The sequence below is a fragment of the Somniosus microcephalus genome, chromosome 3 (assembly GCF_052327205.1).
Source record: "Somniosus microcephalus isolate GS21.2 chromosome 3, FLI_Smic_1.0, whole genome shotgun sequence".
NCBI classification, from domain to species: Eukaryota; Metazoa; Chordata; class Chondrichthyes; order Squaliformes; family Somniosidae; genus Somniosus; species Somniosus microcephalus.
This window is the reverse complement of record NC_140989.1, coordinates 349,461,510-349,475,322: the sequence shown is the minus strand read 5'-3', so window position 1 is coordinate 349,475,322 and position 13,813 is coordinate 349,461,510. Positions and strand designations below refer to the sequence as shown.

At 45.8% G+C, this 13,813-nt stretch overlaps 1 protein-coding gene across 1 annotated transcript in view; it reads left to right on the top strand.

Annotated features, from left to right (window-relative positions):
• hfm1 (helicase for meiosis 1) overlaps nt 1-13,813 on the top strand; it is a 181,819-nt gene that overhangs the window by 120,511 nt on the left and 47,495 nt on the right. The window contains exons 26-27 of the mRNA XM_085983383.1: nt 8,944-9,027; nt 9,373-9,530. Of these exons, the coding sequence (XP_085839509.1) occupies nt 8,944-9,027; nt 9,373-9,530 (242 nt within the window). The remainder of the gene's footprint in view (nt 1-8,943; nt 9,028-9,372; nt 9,531-13,813) is intronic.

Here is a 13,813-nt window from a genome sequence, read left to right as displayed (position 1 = left end):
ATCCGGAGGGAAACGTTTCACCAAAATTGACTTGGCATAGGCATATCTACAGATGGAGGTTGAAGAGGCCTCTAAAAAATATCTCACGATAAATACACACAAAGGTCTGTACCAGTACAATCGACTGGTTTTCGGAGTAGCATCCGCTCCAGCTATCTGGCAAAGAGCTATGGAGCAAGTCCTCCAAGGGATTCCGGGGACTCAATGCTACCTAGACGACATCCTTGTAACAGGAGAAAACGACAACGAGCACCTTGCCAATTTGGAGCAGGTGCTCACTAGGCTGAGAGAACGGGGCCTATGAGCAAATCGTCCCAAGTGCGAATTTTTCCAAAATCAAATATCATATTGTGGCCACATAATAAATAAGGAGGGGTTGCATAAGTCACCTGAAAAAATTGAAGCGGTCATAAAAGCCCCAGCACCTGAAAATGTTGCACAATTAAGGTCGTTCCTGGGATTAATAAATTACTATCATAAATTTTTACCGAACTTATCAACTCTTCTACACCCTCTTAATGAACTGCTACAAACAGGAGTAATTTGGAAATGGAGCGAAGACTGCAAACGTGCCTTCCATAAATGCAAAGACTTAATCACGTCCAAAGAAGTTTTGGCTCATTACAACCCATCACTGCCAATCAGACTGGTGTGCGATGCATCCCCTTACGGCATAGGAGCAGTATTATCGCATAAATTCCCTGATGGCTCGGAAAGACCGATAGCTTTTGCGTCACGCTCATTGAACTCAGCTGAGCGTAACTATGCCCAAATCGACAGGGAAGCACTCAGTCTGGTATGGGGGGTGAAGAAATTCAACCATTACCTACACGGACAAAAATTTACCTTGTTGACTGACCATCAACCCCTCATCTCCATATTCAGCCCTAAAAAGGGTGTTCCCATTATGACAGCGCAAAGGCTACAGAGGTGGTCCCTTTTTCTAGGGGCACACCAATACAACATAGAATACAAAGGATCAAAACAGCATGGGAATGCTGACGGGTTATCGCGCCTACCGTTGCCAACGATAGAAGAGGCACCTACAGTAGACCCAGTGGAGATGTTCCACTCAACCATAGTGGAATGTCTACCAGTAACAAATTCTACCATTGAAAAGGAAATGAGAAATGACCCGACTCTCTCACGAGTCTACGATTTAACGGTGAAGGGATGGCCAGCACATGATGAACCACTGTTACCAGCATTCTCGCAAAGAAGAGAACAGCTGTCAGTGTGCCGAGGAACCTTGATGTGTGGATCCAGAGTGGTGATTCCACCCAAACTCCAGGATAAAGTGCTAAAGGAGCTTCATGAGGGGCATCTGGGTGGAGTGAAAATGAAGAACTTAGCCAGAGCATTTGTGTGGTGGCCAGGTATCGATGGAGACATCGAAGAAATGACCAAGAGCTGTCTAGGATGCCAGAAGGTCCAAAACGCCCCACCACAAGCCCCTCTACATCCATGGGAGTGGCCCTCATCTCCCTGGCAAAGGGTACACATCGACTTTGCTGGTCCATTTATGGATTCAATGTTCTTAATCGCGGTTGATGCACACTCCAAGTGGCCGGAGGTAATAAAGATGTCCTCCACCACCACGGAAAAAAACATCACAGTATTAAGGACCATATTTGCCAGGAATGGGCTGCCTGAACAGATCTGTTCTGATAATGGACCGCAATTTGTGTCCGAAGAATTCAGGAAGTTCTTAAAAAACAATGGGGTTAAGCACTACACGTCCGCCCCATACCATCCCGCCACCAATGGATTGGCTGAAAGGTTTGTCCAGACCTTCAAGAAGGCCATAAAGGCCATGGGTAATGAAGACATAAAACTTCAGCACAAGGTGGATAACTTCTTGTTCGCATACAGGAATGCAACACATATGGTTACAAACCAAACTCCTGCCATGATGTTCTTCAATAGAAGCCTAAGATGCCGGCTGGATTTGATCAAACCCAACATCAGAAGGGACGTGGAGAACTGGCAATTTCAAGGCATGAATGAAAGGCCAACTGGAACCTTCCAGATAGGTCAACAAGTTTTGGCCCGGGACTACCGTACTGAGAAATGGCAGCCTGGAACTATCTGCACACGACTTGGACCGCTGATGTATACCGTGGACATCGGAGAAAGCATAATAAGGCGCCATGCTGACCAAATCATAGAGTCATCCGAAAAGGGACAACCTACACCACAACTGTATATGCCTAACGATGAAGTAGAGATACCCATATCTACCTCCGATCCGGTGATACTGGAACCCGATGAACCCGACACTGGCATTCAAGCCGAATCAGCCTTGCCAAAAGAACCTACTACACCACCAGAAACTACTACACCACTGAGGCGTTATCCGGACCGAGTCAGGAAGCCTCCAGAGAGACTGACTTATAATTAATTAACTGCAGCAATGTGTATATTATTTTTCTTATAACATGTAATTAATAATTACTTAAAATATTATGTACTGGTTAGCTAAAAGGGGAGGAATTGTAGTGTATGTGCCTTTAAGAGCCCCATGTGTACTGTACTGCCGGTAATGGCCACTCGGGCTATATAAGCCTGTATATTGTGTTGTATCCGTTAGTTCCCCTCCAGACTTTGTTTAGTAAACACCTATGAAACCAACTCCTGTCTTCGGTGTCTCTATCAACACACAGACACAACAGTTTCGACCCGAAACGTCAACTCAATTTTCTCTCCACGGATGTTGCCTGACCTGCTGAGTTTTTCCAGCATTTTCTGTTGTTATTTTAGCTTCTATTGTTACTTTTTTTTCCAGTACTGGCCCACAAATTACCATATTTACTGAATTCAGTTTTGCAGTGTGGGATTTGAACTCATGACCTCTGGGTTGGTAGTCCAGCAGCATAACCAATGTTCCCTCTAATTTCTTTTTTCGTGCATGGTCCCTTTAAATTTGCTGCACGGCCACGCGGCAACAGCTTGTGAGCAGCCTGCGCGGGACCTCCTGATTGATGCACGGCTGCGCACCTTAGAGGGAACAGTGAGCATAACCAGTACACTACTGTACAGCAGCTTTCTTATTGACCTAAACATAGGCCCAGAAATTCGGGTCAGGGGCTTCCCACGGGTGTAAGCCCCCGACCTGCACTTATCTAGCGCGCCGGCCGTTGAGCTGTGGGCCCCCGTGGAATTCCGATCCTGGGCCTGCTCCAACTGCCGGCGCGCAGTGCTTGCGTATCCCAGGGGCGCAGTTAGTTCGATGCGTCCCCTGGGATCACGTGGGCCATGGAGAGCCAATGGTAGCAGGGAAAAGCCCATTCATAAGTTTGACAGGAAGAGCTGTCAAAACTTATAAATACTACGAGCCCCAAAACATCACTAAATCTTCAAATAAATTTTTTAAAACATCACATTTTTTAAATAAACTATAAATTACATGAAATAACTATTTTAAACTATTTAAATTTTTGAAAAAAATAATTTTATTTTCTAACAGGACTAAAAATAAACTTACCTTTCTTTAAAGTATTTAAAAATAATAAACCTGTGGAAAAAATGTTTTAATTTTAATTAATTCACCACTTACCTTGTAAAAAGCAGGCCTTTTGCCTGCTTTTTATATGTGTAACTTCTGGAGACTTACCTTCTCGGGAAAACCTGCAAAAAAAACGTAAGTTCGATGCGCACGCGCAGCCTCTACTGCGCACGCGTTCGACCTCTTAACCCCTGCTTTCAGGGGAACGGAAGTGTCGGTGTCCCGCGCATGCGCAGTGCATGCAGCAAACTGGCACTTCCACTGGGCTTACGGGTGAGTACCCCGTGCGTACTCACCCGTGGAGACCCGAAGTTCTGGGCCAATATTACGTTTAACAAATGTCTAATTTTGCATTGTAAGTTTTTTTAAACATTTAGGGGGAGAAATTCGGAACCTTAGCGCCTCTGGGGCGGGGGGGCGCTAACGAGGTGCTACCAGCTTTGCGACTGGGCTCGGCGATAGTACCGACGCCCGCGAAATTGAGGTGGAGGTTTGCGGCGGCGGTAACCACTAATGCCACGATCTTCTGCGCCCGGAGATCATGACGTCATCCAGTTGCGCAGCGCCCCGGCTCAGAAATTCACTCTTGCCCCCTGCCTGAGCGCCTGCCGTTAGCAACGGCAGGTAGAAGAGGCGGTATGCAGTTGGATGAGTGCTGGAGGAGCGGTATATAAAGGCGTCAACATCCAGTTTATTTTTAGTCGGCAAAGAATGCTGCCTTGTCAGTTTAACATAGGCAAACAGGTGTTTTGAGCGATTTCAGCGTTTTCCACTTGAAGGAGTCTTCTGCCTCAGAAAAATGTATCACTTTCATTTCGGTGAGATTTAAAAGTGCAACATTTCAATAATTTAATGGGGGATGTACTGGCACTGGACCTTGTCCTCCAGCGTAAACGTCGGAGGCAGCGAGAAAGATTGCTAAATGTGGCCCGAGGTAGGAGGGCCAACAGGGCTCTCAACAGGAGGCCGTACCTTCCCAGCGTATTCCGGCAGCATTTCTCCTACATCTATCTCACTGAGGAACAGTGTCTTAGAAGGCTCTGCTTCACAAGGATGTGGTCACAGAGCTCTGCCACCTCCTGCAGCCAGACCTCAAGCCTCACATCAGGAGCACCACGTCTTTCCCAATGGCAGTCAAGGTGACCGTCACCCTCAATTTCTACACCAGCGGATCCTTCCAGTGTGCAACAGAATACATATCTAACATATCGCAGTTCACCATCCATTGCTGTATCTGTGAGGTCACAGGATGCTCTTTACAGAAGGAGAAGAGAATACATTTCCTTCCCGATGACCAGAGAGAAGCAGCACGAGTGTGCATGTGGCGTTGCCAGGATAGCGGGCTTTCCCATGGTGCAGGGCGCCATTGACTGCATCCATGTCGCTTTGCGGGCACCTCATAACAATCCTGAGGTATTCTGTAACCGCAAAGGCTACCACTCACTTAATATGCAGTTGATGTGCGACCCCACACAACGAGTCCTCACCGTCAATGCCCGCTATCCTGGCAGCAGCCACGATGCCTTCATCCTGCGCCAGACCGGTGTGCCAGCTCTGTTCCAGCAACCACATCAAGCTTGCAGATGGCTGCTGGGAGACGAGGGCTATCCGCTCTCCACCTGGCTCATGACTCCCCTCCGCAACCCCAACACTCGTGCCCAACAGTCATACAATGAGAGCCATGCTGCCACCAGGAATATCATTGAGCAGACCATCGGAGTGCTCAAGCAACGGTTCCGCTGCCTTGACCACTCGGGAGGAGCCCTCCAGTACTCGGCTGAGTGGCTGTCCCTTTTCGTCATCGTCTGCTGCATGCTGCACAACTTGGCCATCATGAGGGCACAGCCATTGCCACCAGGTATAGCCGCACCTGCTCAGGAAGAGGGAGATGAGGAGGAGCATGAACAGCAGCGACAGAGGAGCCAGCCATTCCATTGGCCTTGTGGAAGGGCGGTCCATGACTGCCTCGTCAGACTTTGGTTCCAATGAATTCGAGGCCAATTCCCAGTTGCTCAGTCAGTCCCCATCATTCCATCAATTTCTCAGTCCATACCACACCCAAAGCTGAAATGAGACACAGCACCATTTCTGCAACATTCCAATAATAAATTTATCCAAAATCAGTAACCACAAATATACAACAACAATATTAACTAATCACCCTTGTGCAAATCCTTACTTGCCCTCTTTACAGTGCCTTTTCCTAATCTACTGCTCCTCCATAGTGTCTCCCCAGTGGCTCTCACCGGACATCCCAAAGCGCGTTGCAGCCAATGAAGCACTTTTTGGAGTGTAGTCACTGTTGTAATGTAGGGAACGCAGCAGCCAATTTGTGCACAGCAAGCTCCCACAAACAACAAAGTGATAATGACAAGATAATCTGTTTTTGTGATGTTGATTGAGGGATAAATGTTGGCCAGGACACCAGGGATAACTGGAAGGCTGCTGAGACTACAGATGGCCTTGCAGGACGCCCTTGACCAGCTCTAGGCCTGGAAGGCCTGGCTGTACACTGTGCCACCTCATGATGGGCGGCGGCAGTCTGGGCTGGCTGAATGACAAGCAGCGGCAAGGACAATGACGGAGTGGCAGTGGTGGGAGCAGGAATGCTGTTATCCTGAAAGAGGACAGCAGGTTCCTGCTCCACTGACACATTGCCACTCCCCCGGGGCAGCACCTCAGCATCCCTAACAATCTGCTGCAGCATAGATTGCTGGGCTGCTGCGACACCATGAGATCCCCGGTGGACTGTGGTGGACCCAGCAACGATGGCAACAGTCATAGCTTTCGTGGCATCAAGCTGAAACTGCATGAGAGCAGTCTGAGACTCGATGGCATCAACGATTGACTGCATTACAGCACTAAGACATTGCGTGGCTTCACCTGTGCTGCCACATTGCCCATGACACGCGGCATGAGGTCTGGGTCCTCACGATCTCTCGGAGTCTACCACCCTTTGCAGACTGTCAAGGATGGGCTCCATGGTGTGCGCAGAGCTCTGTGCAATGTTGGAGGCAGATTCTTCCACGCTCCTTACCATTGCCGACAGGCTCTTGGGCACCCTTGCCATTGCACCTATCATCTCAGTGTGCATGCCCATCACCCTTCTTGTGAACGCCTCCCCATCTGAGTCCTGTGCAGCAGAACTCGTTCGTGAAGTCGCTCTCTGGGGAGATGGCTCCTGAACTACCCTTTCTCCTTGGCATTGCTGCAGCCCGCTTGTCTCCAATGCATCACCCAATGCAGACCCCTCTACTAAACTTGCCTCTAAAGATGTAGTGCCAGTATCTGAGGTGGTGCTTGCAGGTGAGAGATGCAGTGACGCGCTGCTTTGCTCCTCCTCCTCTTCTCCTTCCTCACTCTCAGTGGTAGGCTCAGGGACAGGCTGGTCATCTGGTTGCTGATTCTCTGAAAGCATAAAGGCACAAGACTCGCTTTAAGGTAAGGGTAGGGAGGCAGGAAGGGAGCAGAGAATGCAGACAGTATCAGGAGCTGGAAAGTGGGAAAGGCTTGTGGCGTGAGGGGGAAGTGGGATGAGAGAAGGAGAGGAGATGAACATACCGTTGTTGCCCCCAAGGGGGTCGACGTTGCCAACTTGACTTCAGCTGTGGCTCAGTTGGCAGCACACTCGCCTCTGAGTCAGAAGGTTGTGGGTTCAAGTCCCACGCCAGGGACTTGAGCACATAAAGTTAGGCTGACACTCCAGTACAGTGCTGAGGGAATGCTGTACTGTTGGAGGTGCCGTCTTTCAGATGAGACGTTAAACCGAGGCCCCGTCTGCTCTCTCAGGTAGACGTAAAAGATCCCATGACACTATTTTGAAGCGGGGCAGGGGAGGTATCCCCGGTGTCCTGGCCAATATTTATCCCTCAACCAACATAACAAAAACAGATTATCTGGTCATTATCACATTGCTGTTTGTGGGAGTTTGCTGTGCGCAAATTGGCTGCCACGTTACAACAGTGACTAAGTACTTCATTGGCTGTAAAGCGCTTTGAGACGTCCGGTGGTTGTGAAAGGTGCTATATAAATGCAAGTTTTTCTTTTAACGGCCACAGCACCCACCACCTACTGTCCAATGAGTCACAGCACTCGCTCCTCCAGGTCTGAAAGCTGCTAGAGTTGCGCATCACCCCCGCCTGTTCTCTGGTGTGCCTTCCTGTTGTGGGTCATCTTGGCCTGTAAGAGAAACGAATGTGTGTGAGTCAGAGTCCAGCTAAGTGTTTGGTAGATATGCCTGCTGTAGTTGAATAGCTGTGATTGTAGGCAAGGCATGAGATGTGGATGTGAATTTGAGTAGGTGCAGATGCTTGGTGGGGTGTGGTGGTTTGTGCACTGTGTATAGACTGAGGTTCAGATGCTGGTATGTAGGACCTGTTGAAGTATGTACTCATACTTGACCACCCGAGTGAGGTTGTTGAATTTCTTCCGGCACTGTGTCAGGCTGCGTATGACCACACTACTGGCCGAGACCTCCTGGGCCACTTCCCTCCACATTGCCCTGAAGGCGTGGGGCAATAGCCTCCTTCCACTGTCCGGGAACAGCACTGCCCTCCTTCGCTCCACTCCCGCGACCAATGCCTCGTCCGTGAAATGACGAGCTCTCCCCCTAGGAGTGGGATCAGCCATCACGATCAGGGGATTGAGTTGCTTGCAGGTCGCCTTCACAGTCAGCACTGCTGATAATGAGGATCTGCACAATGATGCAACCTCCCCTTTAAAAGCTGGAAGGGGCCCGTGTGAAGTATCATTCCCGATTGCATTGCACCTGAAATTCATTATCGATCTGCTGGTAGCACCCCTGTAGAGCCCTACTGAGGTCATTAGCGCTTGATTTAGTGCTCCAGTTCTTTCCTGGAGCGTTAACAGCCAATTTAGGTGAACCTCAGAATTATTAGCACCTGCCGCTAATTTTTCACGATTTCAAAAATTACTGCCCCAAACGGGGCGATACCAAATTTCTTCCCCTTAAATTCTGTAAATTCCAGTGCATTGTTTGTAATATTACAAAGCTTGGACCTGTGCCATTTATACCAGCCAACAAAATTAAGAATAGATTTGGTGGACAAGTTGTATCCCCACCCCGAGACCGGAAGTTCACAAAAAACCAGGATGCAGTGAGATATACATTGGATTAATAACACATTTTTCTTTTTCTTTCAGTCAACTTTTTTATTTATGTATTAAAAAATGATTTTGTAAAGTGAGTATTTCAGGGATTATTTTTACAAATCAGGAGTTTGCTCACCAGTGTATTTACTGCTGAAATTACTTTCCTTTTCTCTCACATAATACCAATGAAGCAATGTAAATGTTGTGGAAATATTAATAACATTTTTACATATTGATTTAGTTTAAGTTGGCATACATTGACTATAATGCAATAAGATGTATAAAAGCTCAACTAAAGGAGAATCATAGTCATTATTATTTTGTAGATTTTGAACAGACACCCTCCTTTTGGAAACCAGATAAGAGAATCTGTTATTCATCTCCCAAAGTATGAGCTCAGTGTTGAACAGGTGATCTTACTTTTGTAATTATTAGTAGTGTAGGATTGCATTTTCACTCTTATGGATGGCCAATAATATTTGCAAGAAAGGAGTGATTCCTTAATATTTTTCCATTTCGTAAAAATTGTAATTATTTATCATTTAAATTCTGTATATGAGGAATGTTTCCATGATTCACTATTTACAATGAAATTATGTGTTCTTTATACGTGTTTCTAATTTTGCTGCAAATAGCAAACAGCAGAAAAATTCCCCCATTGAAATTTCTACAGCTGTATTTATGTGCATGATTATTATAAAGTACCTAATGAATTCTTACTTAGTTCAGTCATTTGGAATATTCTTCTTTTAAAGCTTGCAAGATACCATGCTTCAGTGGCAGAAATCGTTGTGACAATTGCCTTAACAAATTATGAGCAACTACGGAAAAAGAGAACAGCACCTGACAATCACTACACTTCCCTAATCATAGGAGATGCAGACAACCAAGTTGTTTACAAACAAAAAATCACGCAAGTATCTAAATTTATGAAGGCACGTAGTGCAGCACCATCTGGGTGCATGCAAATAAAAAAGTGAATTTTTCAAAACATATTTTTCATGTTTAAAATCTCAACCTAGTATCTGCATTCAATCAACATTAGGTATTAAAACCATCTTGTGTTTGCCAGAAACCACTCATAAACTTTCTAATACATATGCAATACTCCAATCAATTCCCATCCAAGCAACCTGTCTGGATTCCACATTGAGGGCTGAATTTTGCCAGCGCTCAGAGGTCAGGTTCGGAGGCAGGTCCACTATTAAAATCCAAAAGATTGACCCGCCTCCTTGTGAGTTTCCCTAGTGCCGGTTCTGCCTGCGCTTTGCAGCTATGGCACTAAGCGGTGGGCCATGCAATTATGCTAGTTAAGAGGGTGTTTAATGCAATTTAATCACCATTTTACCAGGTACAAAGCATTTTCCCAAGTTTTCCAGGAGGTTCCTGTCGCTTGGGGATCACGCCAGGTAAATATGCAGGGTTCTGAACCACTCTCCATTTATTTATTTAGGTGACAGCTGCAAAAGTGGTTTAAAACCTGCCATTTTACAGCTGGTCACTTTCCAATCTCAGAATTCTTGGGACACTGGCACCAGTACTGGGACAGGAGGGAGCTGTTCCGTTGGGACGGACTCCACTTGGCCAGTGCTGGGACTAGAGTCCTGGCGAATCATATAACTAGGGCTGTAGAGAGGGCTTTAAACTAATTAGTGGGGGGGAGGTTTCTAGAGAGCAAATAATAGAAATGACAACAGAGAAGGTCATAGACTTAGGTAGCAGTGGGGGAATTAAAAAACAGAACGTGTCAGGAAGGGACAGAAGGTATGGCGTAAAAAGTAAAGTACTAAAAAGGGAAAAAACAAGAACTAAGTGTTACAAAACATATTTGAAAGTTCTTTATCTGAATGCACGTAGCATTCGTAACAAAATGAATGAGTTAACGGCACAAATAACGACATATGGGTATGATCTTGTGGCCATTACAGAAATATGGCTGCAGGGTGACCATGACTGGGAATTAAACATACTGGGTTATTTAACAATCAGGAAGGACAGGCAGGAAGGGAGAGGGGGTGGGGTGGCTATGTTAATAAAGGAAGGAATCACCATAATACAGAGAAATGATATTGGGTCAAAAGAGCAGGATAGTGAAACAGTTTGGGTGGAGATAAGGAATAATAAGGGGAAAAAAACACTAGTGGGTGTAGTCTATAGGCCTCCGAACAGTTGCAACTCTGTTGGACGGAGTATTAATCAGGAAATAGTTGAGGTTTGTAATAAGGGAACAGCTATAATTATGGGGGATTTTAATTATCATATTAACTGGACAAATCAAATTGGGCAGAGCAGCCTTGAGGATGAGTTCATTGAGTGTATTAGGGATGGGTTTCTTGAGCAGTATGTAACTGAACCGACCAGGGGGCAAGCAACCTTAGATTTGGTCCTGTGTAATGAGACAGGATTAATTAAAAATGTCCTAGTAAAGGATCCCCTTGGAATGAGTGACCATAACATGGTTGAATTCCATATTCAATTAGCGGGTGAGAAGGTTGGATCTCAAACAAGCGTGCTGAGCTTGAATAAAGGCGACTATGAAGGTATGAGAGCGGAATTGATTAGAGTGGACTGGGAAAATAGATTAAAGGGTAAGACGGTACATGATCAGTGGTGTACATTTAAGGAGTTATTTTACAACTTCCAAAAAATATATATTCCACTGAGGAAAAAAGGGTGTAAAAGAAAAGATAGCCATCCGTGGCTAAGTAAAGTAATTAAGGATAGTATCCGACTAAAAACAAGGGCATATAAGGTAGCCAAATCTAGTGGGAGGATGGAAGATTGGGAAGTCTTTAAAAGACAGCAAAAAATAACTACAAGATTGATTAAGAATGGGAAGATAGATTATGAAAGTAAATTAGCAAAAAATATAAAAACAGACAGCAAAAGTTTCTATAGTTATATAAAAAGAAAAAGGGTGGCTAAAGTAAATGTTGGTCCCTTAGAGGATGAGACCGGGAAATTAATGGTGGGAAACATGGAGATGGCAAAAACGCTGAACAATTATTTTCACAGAAATCACAGAAACCCCACAGTGCAGATAGAGGCCATTTCGGCCCATCGAGCCTGCACCGACACATATCCCACCCGATCCCCGTAACCCCTACACCAACACATATCCCACCCTATCCCCGTAACCCCACGTATTTAATCCCCCTAACACTAAGGGTCAATTTATCATAGCCAATCAACCTAACCCGCACATCTTTGGACTGTGGGAGGAAACCGGAGCACCCGGAGGAAACCCACGCAAACACGGGGAGAATGTGCAAACACGGGGAGAATGTGCAAACTCCACACAGACAGTCGACCGAGGCCGGATTCGAACCCGGGTCCCTGGCGCTGTGAGGCAACAGTGCTAACCACTATGCCACCGTGCTGCCCTTTTGTATCAGTCTTTACAGTAGAGGACACTAAGAATATCCCAACACTGGACAAACAGGGGGCTCTGGGGGGGGGAACTAAATACGATTAAAATCACTAAGGAAGTGGTACTTGGTAAAATAATGGGACTCAAGGCGGATAAATCCCCTGGACCTGATGGCTTGCATCCTAGGGTCTTGAGGGAAGTGGCGGTAGGGATTGTGGATGCATTGGTAATAATTTTCCAAAACTCCCTGGACTCAGCAAAGGTCCCGGTAGATTGGAAAACTGCTAATGTAACACCCTTATTTAAAAAGGGTAGTAGGCAGAAGGCTGGAAACTATAGACCTGTTAGCCTAACATCTGTGGTTGGTAAAATGTTAGAGTCCATTATTAAGGAGACAGTAACGGGACATTTGGATAAACATAATTTAATAGGACAAACTCAGCATGGTTTCATGAAGGGGAAGTCATGTTTGACAAATTTGCTTGAGTTTTTTGAGGAAGTAACATACAGGGTGGATAAAGGGGAACCAGTGGACGTAGTGTATTTAGACTTCCAAAAGGCATTTGACAAGGTGCCACACAAAAGACTATTGCTCAAGATAAAAAATCACGGGATTGGGGGTAATATTCTGGCGTGGGTGGAGGATTGGCTCTCTAACAGAAAGCAGAGAGTTGAGATAAATGGTTCATTCTCAGATTGGCAACCAGTAACTAGTGGTGTTCCGCAGGGGTCAGTGCTGGGTCCCCAACTCTTTACAATCTATATTAACGATTTGGAGGAGGGGACCGAGTGTAACATATCAAAGTTTGCAGATGATACAAAGATGGGACGGAAAGTAGTGAGTGAGGAGGACATAAAAAACTTGCAAAGGGACATAGACAGGCTAAGTAAGTGGGCAGAGATTTGGCAGATGGAATACAATACTGGAAAGTGTGAGGTTATGCACTTTGGCAGGAAAAATCATAGAGCAAGTTATTATCTTAATGGCAAGAAACTGGAAAGTACTGTAGTACAAAGGGATCTGGGGGTCCTGGTGCACGAAACTCAAAAAGTTTGTATGCAGGTGCAGCAAGTGATCAAGAAGGCCAATGGAATGTTGGCTTTTATTGCTAGGGGGATGGAATATAAAAACAGGGAGGTATTGCTGCAGTTGTACAAGGTATTGGTGAGACCGCACCTGGAATACTGCATACAGTTTTGGTGTCCATACTTAAGAAAAGACATACTTGCTCTCGAGTCAGTACAAAGAAGGTTCACTCGGTTAATCCCGGGGATGAGGGGGTGGTCATATGAGGAGAGGTTGAGTAGATTGGGACTCTACTCATTGGAGTTCAGAAGAATGAGAGGCGATCTTATTGAAACATGTAAGATTGTGAAGGGGCTTGATCGGGTGGATGCGGTGAGGATGTTCCCAATGATGGGTGAAACTAGAACTAGGGGGCATAATCTTAGAATAAGGGGCTGCTCTTTCAAAACTGAGATGAGGAGAAACTTCTTCACTCAGAGGGTGGTAGGTTTGTGGAATTTGCTGCCCCAGAAAGCTGTGGAAGCTACATCATTAAATAAATTTAAAACAGAAATAGACAGTTTCCTAGAAGTAAAGGGAATTAAGGATTACGGGGAGTGGGCAGGAAATTGGACATGAGTCCAGGTTCAGAATGGTCATGGCCCTGTGGGTAGTGGAGTGGGCCCAGGGGCCGTGTAGCCTGGTTCTGCTCCTACTGTGTTCTAATTCTGTTAGATTTCAGGAGATGGTTTTATTCCTGTTCCTGGCTGGGGTGGAGATCGCCTTTACAGAAGGTAAGTACTGTAGAAAATATAGGGAC